Source organism: Lithobates pipiens, unplaced genomic scaffold (assembly GCF_037356315.1).
Source record: "Lithobates pipiens isolate NorthernLeopardFrog02 unplaced genomic scaffold, aLitPip1_a1.2 Scaffold_44, whole genome shotgun sequence".
NCBI lineage: Eukaryota > Metazoa > Chordata > Amphibia > Anura > Ranidae > Lithobates > Lithobates pipiens.
The window spans coordinates 5,543,207-5,553,947 of NW_027507870.1; the positions used below are offsets into that span (position 1 = coordinate 5,543,207).

At 40.7% G+C, this 10,741-nt stretch overlaps 1 protein-coding gene and 3 long non-coding RNA genes across 4 annotated transcripts; 2 read left to right on the forward strand and 2 right to left on the reverse strand.

The window, feature by feature from the left end:
• Positions 1-7: 7 nt before the first annotated feature.
• Positions 8-10,490, reverse strand: LOC143956847 (uncharacterized). The gene is made up of 4 exons (XM_077467019.1): positions 10,391-10,490; positions 1,036-1,314; positions 492-566; positions 8-246 (listed from the first exon to the last, which is right to left on the reverse strand). Exons 1-4 carry the CDS (start codon positions 10,434-10,436, stop codon positions 8-10), a joined length of 639 nt encoding a protein of 212 aa, XP_077323145.1. The 5' UTR covers positions 10,437-10,490.
• LOC143956863 (uncharacterized) lies at positions 2,937-3,596 on the reverse strand. The gene is made up of 2 exons (XR_013269981.1): positions 3,389-3,596; positions 2,937-3,288 (listed from the first exon to the last, which is right to left on the reverse strand). It is a non-coding gene; the product is annotated as an uncharacterized LOC143956863 (long non-coding RNA).
• On the forward strand, positions 5,586-6,295 carry LOC143956864 (uncharacterized). The gene is made up of 2 exons (XR_013269982.1): positions 5,586-5,843; positions 5,944-6,295. It is a non-coding gene; the product is annotated as an uncharacterized LOC143956864 (long non-coding RNA).
• LOC143956865 (uncharacterized) lies at positions 7,445-8,104 on the forward strand. Its single transcript, XR_013269983.1, has 2 exons — positions 7,445-7,652; positions 7,753-8,104. It is a non-coding gene; the product is annotated as an uncharacterized LOC143956865 (long non-coding RNA).
• Positions 10,491-10,741: the final 251 nt, after the last annotated feature.

Consider the following 10,741-nt stretch of genomic DNA (forward strand, 5'->3'; position numbering starts at 1 on the left):
ACATTATTCACCATAATCTCATCACCTTCCTGGATGTCTCTTGAGAAACAGAACATAATGTCCACCCCACACCCAACCCAATGACTTCGACACGGACCTTTATGGTCTTCTCCTTCACCTGGGCCAGTCTGGAGTCACGTTCTCCACAATCTTTATCACAGAGTGATCGTGACTTCTTGTCCTCAGAGAAGAAATAACATTTATCATTGATGGAGATCCAAAGATCCGGACATCTAAGAGACCGTCCTGTAATAATAGACACAGTCAGTAATGATGGAGAGACAGCCGGACACAGGAGAGACCGTCCTGTAATATGGAATAATAGAGACAGTCAGTAATGATGAAGAGACAGCTGGACACAGGAGAGGCCATCCTGTAATATGGAATAATAGAGACAGTCAGTAATGATGGAGAGACAGCCGGACACAGGAGAGACTGTCCTGTAATACAGAATAATAGAAACAGTCAGTAATGATGAAGAGACAGAGTACCTTGTGTAGTCTGATATGTCTCGGGGGGATGGGAACTATTACTAGTATCCTCTCTCCTGACTTCTATCTCTTTTCCTGTGATAAACATTCATCATTAATAGGAACTCCGGACAATCAGTAAACATATTCAGTAATAATGTGTATACAGGAGTGCAGCCTCTTGCCATTCTTTATATATATAATGCATTATGCACAGTGGGGGATCATTAGTAATGATGCGGTCTGGTGTAAAAGAACTCCAGGAGGTAAAACTGCCCGCAGATCCGGCTTATTTATACCACACCCCCATCCAAAATGTCACCAAAATGTAAATATTTGTGCAAATACTGGATTTATTATGTCATCCCATTCAGTGAAAATCTGGTATACGGTTCTTGTACCCGCTGTACAAAATCAACAAATTGCTGGACAGACCCATATGTATCAAAAAGTCGCCTGTCTTCCTGGGTAGACTTATCTTATACCACTAAGAACCTCTGTACCAATTATATCTGTCAATGTGCTCAGTATGTGCAACCAGCCCCGCCCCTGAGGAGTCTTTTACCTGATACTCGAAGAAATATCAGCACTGACTGTAGAGTGACACACGTCACCAACAACACCATGAGCAGTGCAGGGACCAGACAACCGCAGCTGGATGCTCCATGGGCCCCATGCTTTCTTCTGGATGATGTGAGGGCCACATGCTGAGAGATACATTTTGTAGGAATATTGCTAGAAGATTCCGGGGCTACATTGTCATACTCAGAAGATTCCCGGTTAATATGCTCATAAATGTGTGTTGTAAAGCTAGATCCAGAGACCACAACCTCACTGTCATATCCTGGAAATACACAGAGAACATACAGATGAAGGGTGATTATAGGAAGAACGGTGCACATGAGCAAAACAGCAAGAGGACAGAGTCCAAAATTGTTCATTCCACTAAAATTGTTTCCTCAAGATCAGTAGGTGCAGCCAAAGTGTTTGAGGGGCCCCAGAACTGCCCATTCTTCATGGATGTATAGATTGTGTCATAGCCTTTGATTTGGACGAGGGTGATTGGGTTGGGTAAGGACATTTTGGTTAGGCAAGGATATCTCAGTTAGGTAAAGAGATATGTAGGCCTGGTGAAAATTTTTGGACTGGGCAAAGATATGTGGGTTCAGTTGGGGTGATTATGTTGGCTGAAGATGTATATATTGGATGAGGGATTTTGATGAGGATTGTGGGTTGTATAAGTGTGTTTTAATTAAGTGGGAGATTTGGTTTGGGAGCGACCTTTTAGTTGGGTGAGGACATTTGGTGTGAGGAACCACCAGACAGCCTGCCTGGGTGACTCCACCAAGATACAGCTACTTCCACTCTGGAATCAGGAGACAGGTATTATAGCAGACAATTGCTCTCAAGAACTAGATGACACTAGCTTAGGTGCAAACAGGAACTAACCTTATTGTAAATAGTCAGTAGGCAAAAGGCTACCCTGCAGTCCCCTCCAAAAGCCGATGTCGTCACATTTGGGTTTGGTAAGGATGTCTCAGTTAAGTAAAGATATTTAGGTTGGGTGAAAATGTATAGACTGGGTGTAAACATTTAGAGTCAAGTAGGGGTGATTTAGCTGGCTGAAGATATACAGTATATCTTGGAAGAGGGATTTGATGAGGATTGTGGGTTGCGTAAGGGTGGTTTGATTGAGTGGGGGATTTGGTTTTGGGGTGAGGGGGCAATGTTTAGGTTGGGTGAGGATATTTGGGGTTTGTGAGAATGTTATGTAGGATGAACAAATTTTGGGTTGAGGTGATGTGTTTGTAGTAAAGGAAGTGTTTGGTGTAAGTGAAGGTTTTGGATTGGGCGATGGGTTAGGAATGAGTGAGGGGACTCAACTGACTGAGAGATTTGGTTTGGTTTGGGGTTTTTGATTGATTAACTGGTTCCCGGCTGACTCACATGGGCGGCACAGTGGTGTCGTGGGTAGCACTCTCACCTAGCAGTAAGAGGGGTCGCTGGTTCAAATCCCAACCAACACACTACCTGCCTGGAGTTTGCATGTTCTCCCTGTGCTTGCGTGGGTTTCCTCCGGGTTCTCCGGTTTCCTCCCACAATCCAAAGACATGCAGGTGGGTTAATTGGCTTCTGTCCAAAATTGGCCCTGGTATATGAATGGGGACCTTGGATTGTGGGCTCCTTGAGGGTATGGACCAATGGGAGTGTGCAATGTACAGGGATAGGGACACTCACTCAGGATGGACTGGTGTCTTTATTCAACCTTACTATGAAACATCTTTTTACGGGAGAAGAATGGCACCCCTGCGTGAAACCCTGCACGGGTATGGGGTTCCCTTTAAGAGTAGAAGAATACATATCAGCCTAAACTGATGAAGAAATTATGTAAAAAGAAAAGGGGAACAAGTGGGACTTTAAACGAAGCATGTCAATTGAAAATAACAATATATGAATACATGTGAATAAAATGATTTAGATTTAATTTATAATCAATAGCCACTAGGGGTTGTCCAAGATCGGAATGCATACAATAGTAGTACAGTAATATAAATATGGATATACACTCAATATATTTTCATAATAGTAATCAGAGAATCTCGAAGTATAGACAAATCAATGGACATACATGGATGCAGTTCATAACAGAAATGCATAAATCAAAAATCATAAAATCACATGAATGAGTGCAAACTCAATAAGACAAAAGTTGATATTATCAAGGATTAAAATAAGCTTAGGTAGGCATCCTTAGTTTGAGAACCCGACGCGTTTCTTGGCTTCTTGCCAGTCATCAGGGGTGGGATGCATGTTTTTACTAAAAAAGCAAATAAATATGACAAATGTTAATATAGGCGGAACCTCAGTTAAATAGAGAAAGTATCAAATTGGTCCACTTGATTGATAAAGTGACTTACAAAGTAGCCCAAAGATTGGGCAGAACTTCCAGCAATGGGAACTGTTAGAGCTGGGATAAAACCGTCTCATCCGGGGTTGAGGCAGGGTTCAGACCATCCCCCAACAATGTCAGGGGGCAGGCCAGGGGGAACCGAAACAGACATCCTCAACACAGGTCCACTAGGTACTAAATGTATATGTGTGTTACCCAAATCTGCGAAAGAGAAAAGTGTGATGGGTCACAAAAAACAAAAAAACAAAAAAAAAAAAACCAAAAGCAGGACACTGAGTGTTGGATTGAACGTGTTGAATGAATATAGCTGATTGCTAAAAATGTGTGTGAATGAGATATACATGAATGATTGGGAAATAGGAGAAGACTAAATGTGTGTTAAATAAGTGGAAATGGATGATGGGGAAATACAAAATCATCCAATCCAAATGTGTAAAAAAGTATGTGCAGTGCTCTGAATGAAACAATGTATGTGCAAAAAGGAGGAAAAAAAAAAAACATGCATAAAGCTATTACCCATATGTAGAGTTAAGGAGTGATCTCTTCCTAGTGGAGCACAGTGGAGGAGTGAACTGTCTGTCTGTCCCAGCTCATATACCCCAGGCCCTGGGCGGATCCCCGCCAGTGTCATGCATGATGTCTTTTGCAGCTGTGAAGAGATGAGGGAACACTCACAGCTGAGGATAATCCATACCTCAGTGGGTGCCCCTCCATCTTGGCTGCAGCATCAGGTGGAAAGACAGAGAAAAAAAAAAAAAAATACAAAAACAAACAATAGACTCCCACCTTGCAGTGTCTATTGACACCACTCGAGGGGCCCCTTTATGCATGGCGCCGATGCACTGAGATCGAACCCCACCACCCCCTGTGATCCACAAAGGGAGGTAGGGAGGGAGCTGAGCGCATCGCAACCCCGGAAAGATGACTGCAACATACCCAGCAAAAACAGCCCATATGTTCAATTGATTGATAAATAAATTCCAGGAAAAACAAAACTGGAAAAAATAATATTAAAAAAGTTCTCAATAACTGATGGAAACACATATATAAATAATTTCAAACCGCAGGTTTATAAACCCAAAACTGGGATTATAAATGAATAGGGATATACATACAGACGAATATTTACTAAGGATAAGGATAATAAGTAATTGTGCAGCATGGTCACCAAAGGAGCAGGTGTCTTCCACCCAAATTATATAGTTTAAAGATAAGTGACCTAGCTGCAGTACTAAATAGCAATGGCATGCTTCCATCCCGGGTACATTATGTAAAAAGAAAAGGGGAACAAGTGGGACTTTAAACGAAGCATGTCAATTGAAAATAACAATATATGAATACATGTGAATAAAATGATTTAGATTTAATTTATAATCAATAGCCACTAGGGGTTGTCCAAGATCGGAATGCATACAATAGTAGTACAGTAATATAAATATGGATATACACTCAATATATTTTCATAATAGTAATCAGAGAATCTCGAAGTATAGACAAATCAATGGACATACATGGATGCAGTTCATAACAGAAATGCATAAATCAAAAATCATAAAATCACATGAACGAGTGCAAACTCAATAAGACAAAAGTTGATATTATCAAGGATTAAAATAAGCTTAGGTAGGCATCCTTAGTTTGAGAACCCGACGCGTTTCTTGGCTTCTTGCCAGTCATCAGGGGTGGGATGCATGTTTTTACTAAAAAAGCAAATAAATATGACAAATGTTAATATAGGCGGAACCTCAGTTAAATAGAGAAAGTATCAAATTGGTCCACTTGATTGCTGCATTTGATTTGACAGCTGCAAAAGACATCATGCATGACGCTGGCGGGGATCCGCCCAGGGCCTGGGGTATATGAGCTGGGACAGACAGACAGTTCACTCCTCCACTGTGCTCCACTAGGAAGAGATCACTCCTTAACTCTACATATGGGTAATAGCTTTATGCATGTTTTTTTTTTTTCTTTCTCCTTTTTGCACATACATTGTTTCATTCAGAGCACTGCACATACTTTTTTACACATTTGGATTGGATGATTTTGTATTTCCCCATCATCCATTTCCACTTATTTAACACACATTTAGTCTTCTCCTATTTCCCAATCATTCATGTATATCTCATTCACACACATTTTTAGCAATCAGCTATATTCATTCAACACGTTCAATCCAACACTCAGTGTCCTGCTTTTGGTTTTTTTTTTTTTTTTTTTTTTTTTTTTTTTATGTTTTTTTGTGACCCATCACACTTTTCTCTTTCGCAGATTTGGGTAACACACATATACATTTAGTACCTAGTGGACCTGTGTTGAGGATGTCTGTTTCGGTTCCCCCTGGCCTGCCCCCTGACATTGTTGGGGGATGGTCTGAACCCTGCCTCAACCCCGGATGAGACGGTTTTATCCCAGCTCTAACAGTTCCCATTGCTGGAAGTTCTGCCCAATCTTTGGGCTACTTTGTAAGTCACTTTATCAATCAAGTGGACCAATTTGATACTTTCTCTATTTAACTGAGGTTCCGCCTATATTAACATTTGTCATATTTATTAGCTTTTTTAGTAAAAACATGCATCCCACCCCTGATGACTGGCAAGAAGCCAAGAAACGCGTCGGGTTCTCAAACTAAGGATGCCTACCTAAGCTTATTTTAATCCTTGATAATATCAACTTTTGTCTTATTGAGTTTGCACTCGTTCATGTGATTTTATGATTTTTGATTTATGCATTTCTGTTATGAACTGCATCCATGTATGTCCATTGATTTGTCTATACTTCGAGATTCTCTGATTACTATTATGAAAATATATTGAGTGTATATCCATATTTATATTACTGTACTACTATTGTATGCATTCCGATCTTGGACAACCCCTAGTGGCTATTGATTATAAATTAAATCTAAATCATTTTATTCACATGTATTCATATATTGTTATTTTCAATTGACATGCTTCGTTTAAAGTCCCACTTGTTCCCCTTTTCTTTTTACATAATGTACCCGGGATGGAAGCATGCCATTGCTATTTAGTACTGCAGCTAGGTCACTTATCTTTAAACTATATAATTTGGGTGGAAGACACCTGCTCCTTTGGTGACCATGCTGCACAATTACTTATTATCCTTATCCTTAGTAAATATTCGTCTGTATGTATATCCCTATTCATTTATAATCCCAGTTTTGGGTTTATAAACCTGCGGTTTGAAATTATTTATATATGTGTTTCCATCAGTTATTGAGAACTTTTTTAATATTATTTTTTCCAGTTTTGTTTTTCCTGGAATTTATTTATCAATCAATTGAACATATGGGCTGTTTTTGCTGGGTATGTTGCAGTCATCTTTCCGGGGTTGCGATGCGCTCAGCTCCCTCCCTACCTCCCTTTGTGGATCACAGGGGGTGGTGGGGTTCGATCTCAGTGCATCGGCGCCATGCATAAAGGGGCCCCTCGAGTGGTGTCAATAGACACTGCAAGGTGGGAGTCTATTGTTTGTTTTTGTATTTTTTTTTTTTTTCTCTGTCTTTCCACCTGATGCTGCAGCCAAGATGGAGGGGCACCCACTGAGGTATGGATTATCCTCAGCTGTGAGTGTTCCCTCATCTCTTCACAGCTGCAAAAGACATCATGCATGACGCTGGCGGGGATCCGCCCAGGGCCTGGGGTATATGAGCTGGGACAGACAGACAGTTCACTCCTCCACTGTGCTCCACTAGGAAGAGATCACTCCTTAACTCTACATATGGGTAATAGCTTTATGCATGTTTTTTTTTATTTTTTTTTTATTTTTTTTTCTCCTTTTTGCACATACATTGTTTCATTCAGAGCACTGCACATACTTTTTTACACATTTGGATTGGATGATTTTGTATTTCCCCATCATCCATTTCCACTTATTTAACACACATTTAGTCTTCTCCTATTTCCCAATCATTCATGTATATCTCATTCACACACATTTTTAGCAATCAGCTATATTCATTCAACACGTTCAATCCAACACTCAGTGTCCTGCTTTTGGTTTTTTTTTTTTTGTTTTTTTGTTTTTTGTGACCCATCACACTTTTCTCTTTCGCAGATTTGGGTAACACACATATACATTTAGTACCTAGTGGACCTGTGTTGAGGATGTCTGTTTCGGTTCCCCCTGGCCTGCCCCCTGACATTGTTGGGGGATGGTCTGAACCCTGCCTCAACCCCGGATGAGACGGTTTTATCCCAGCTCTAACAGTTCCCATTGCTGGAAGTTCTGCCCAATCTTTGGGCTACTTTGTAAGTCACTTTATCAATCAAGTGGACCAATTTGATACTTTCTCTATTTAACTGAGGTTCCGCCTATATTAACATTTGTCATATTTATTTGCTTTTTTAGTAAAAACATGCATCCCACCCCTGATGACTGGCAAGAAGCCAAGAAACGCGTCGGGTTCTCAAACTAAGGATGCCTACCTAAGCTTATTTTAATCCTTGATAATATCAACTTTTGTCTTATTGAGTTTGCACTCGTTCATGTGATTTTATGATTTTTGATTTATGCATTTCTGTTATGAACTGCATCCATGTATGTCCATTGATTTGTCTATACTTCGAGATTCTCTGATTACTATTATGAAAATATATTGAGTGTATATCCATATTTATATTACTGTACTACTATTGTATGCATTCCGATCTTGGACAACCCCTAGTGGCTATTGATTATAAATTAAATCTAAATCATTTTATTCACATGTATTCATATACTGATGAAGAAATTAGTTTTTTTAAAATGTGGGTATTTATTATAGCAAAAAGTAAAAAAAAAAAAGTTTTTTTCAAAATTGTCGCTCTTTTTTTGTTTATAGCGCAAAAAAAGGATGCAAATTTTGTTTGGGTGCAACGTCGCACGACCGTGCAATTGTCAGTTAAAGCGACGCAGTGCCGTTTCACAAAATGTGTTCTGGTCAGGAAGGGGGTAAAATCTTCTGGGGCTGAAGTGGTTAATAGGTTAATGAAGGTGTTTGGGTTGGGGGATGATACATGGGATGGATGAGGGTCATTGGATTGGGTGAAGATTTTAGGGGGGGGTTAAGTATACTTGGGTTTGGATTTGGTTAAGGGTTTAGAGTGAGCGAGGGATCTTGGTTGGATAAGGCATTTGGCTTAGCCCTTGTACACACGGTCGGACATTCCGAGAACAAAATACGTCGGATTTTGTCCAACAGATTTTGTCCGAAACTTGTGTTGCATACACACGGTCGGACAAAGTTGTCGGAAAATCCGATCGTACTTAACGTGATGACGTAATTTCGTTACGACGTGACTACGTTCAGGCCAGTAGCCAATAGCTTTGGTCTAGGAATTTGATCTGAGCATGCGTGGCACTTTGTCCGATCGGAATTCTCTACACATGATCAGACAAAGTCCGATCGGATCATGTTGTCGGAAAGTTTTATAGCCCTGCTCTAGAACTTTGTCCGTCGGATATTCCGATGGAAACAGTCCGATGGAGCCCACACACAGTCGGATTAACCGACAACACGGTTCGATCTGACATTTTCAGTCGGAATGTCCGACCGTGTGTACAAGGGCTAAATGGGGATTTTTTTTGAGTGGGTTAGGGGGCATAAAAGGTATTTGTATTGAGTACAATGAAATGGGCTGGATGAGGGTGTTTGGGTTTGGTAAGGGCATTTGGAATGCGAGAAGGTGTTTGGGTTGGGTGAAAGGTTTGGAATGAGTGACGGGTGTTAGTTGGATGCAAGTGGATTGGATAAGAGGTTTGGCATGGGAGTGGGATTTTTGCTTTTTTTTGGCTTTTGGTTATGAAGTAATGAGGGTGTTTGAGTTGAAGGTTGGAGCTTGGATTACCTTACAAGTACACTAAGGCCACTTAAAAAAAAAAAATTAGAGCTGTTTGCAATAACAATTCATTTGTAAATGTGTTTTTAGAAGTATACAAAAGGCAGAAGAAGTATGTAAACCATATCACTCCTGCAGAGCTCAGCAGAAGTCATTATAGTGCAATACTCTATATAAAAACACAAATGTAACAAAACACCTCTCATACAATGTATTAAAAGATACAATGTAAGACATAACATAAACAATGTCTCAGCTGTGGGTTGCAAATAATAATATGTCCATTAAATCTTCCCAGACAGAAATGCATTCATGGCTCCAGTGATCTTCTTTCTATCATAAACTTCCCCTCAAAAGTTTAAACATTTAAAAGTTCTCTATAAGAAGTGACAGTTTAAAGCGGTATTAAAACAAAAACTAAAAATGTCATATATCGCGGCTTACCAATACATGGATATGATGGCTGCATTTATCGCAATATAATAAACGTTTGCTTTTGGGTTTGATACAGCGTTAAACACATTTCTAACGCCGTGTACACACGACCAGAGTTTTTGACAGCAAAGGTCAGACAGAACGAGTCAGTCGGACAATTCGATCGTGTGTGGACTCCATCGGACCTTTGCTTGCCAAAAATCCGGCGGACTTTAGAAATAGAAGATGTTTTAAATTTTTCCACCGGAACTCCGCCGGACCGAGAAATTTGTTTGTGTGTATGCTAATCCGACAGACAAAAACAGACGCTAGGGCAGCTACTGTATTGGCTACTGGCTATGAGCTTGCTTATTCTAGTCCAGTCGCATGACACCACGTTCGAATCCGTCGGACTTTGGTGTGATTGTGTGTGTCCAAGTCCGTTCGTTTGGAAAATCCGTCGGAACTCCGCCGAAAGTCCATTGGAAAGACCGTCGGACCTAGTCCCTCGAAAAGTCTGGTCGTGTGTACGCGGCATAAAGGTTAGGGAGAGTGACCGTAGGGTTGGTGACAAACATTAAAATACCATCCGCTATTTGGTGGCACTACCACAGAAAACTGCACCTGTTGATTTGATTGCAAAAAAGACCCAACGATAACTGCTGACATATTTGCACATGCAGATTGGTGATATGAGCCCCAACTGCTCTAATAAATGTCCTCACTTTGTTCTCCTCCATCTCTCCCCGGGTTACCTGCTCTCTGAGCGCTCCTCTGTGCAGACTCGGCGTCCTCCTCCATGGTGTCTCTTCTCTCATATGATGTTCTGTGGTCTCTCCAGCTGGAGGGGAAGAGGTAATGAGACCTGAGAGCTCCTCTGTGTCTGCAGACTGTGGTCAGCCAAAGTACATGAACAGGAGGAACAAGAGAGTGACGTATAATAGAGATGATGGGGCTAATTTAATAAAGGATATGAAGAAGATATGGAGGTTCACATGAGAATGCAAACATGAGCCCTGAATCCATCTATCTGATTGTACAGGGATGTCCAATGTGTACGGAGAGGTCCTAGCTTAGTGTTTGTGTAGAACATTCAAATAATGCTC

Bases quoted from the DNA above. Each gene is read 5' to 3' on its own strand.
- LOC143956847 (XM_077467019.1), bottom strand. From the start codon at position 10,436: ATGGAGGAGGACGCCGAGTCTGCACAGAGGAGCGCTCAGAGAGCAG. The intron at 1,315-10,390 runs GTAACCCGGGGA...GTGTATTTCCAG, and splicing joins GAGGAGCGCTCAGAGAGCAG to GATATGACAGTGAGGTTGTG. The intron at 247-491 runs GTACTCTGTCTC...CTATTATTACAG, and splicing joins GACATATCAGACTACACAAG to GACGGTCTCTTAGATGTCCG.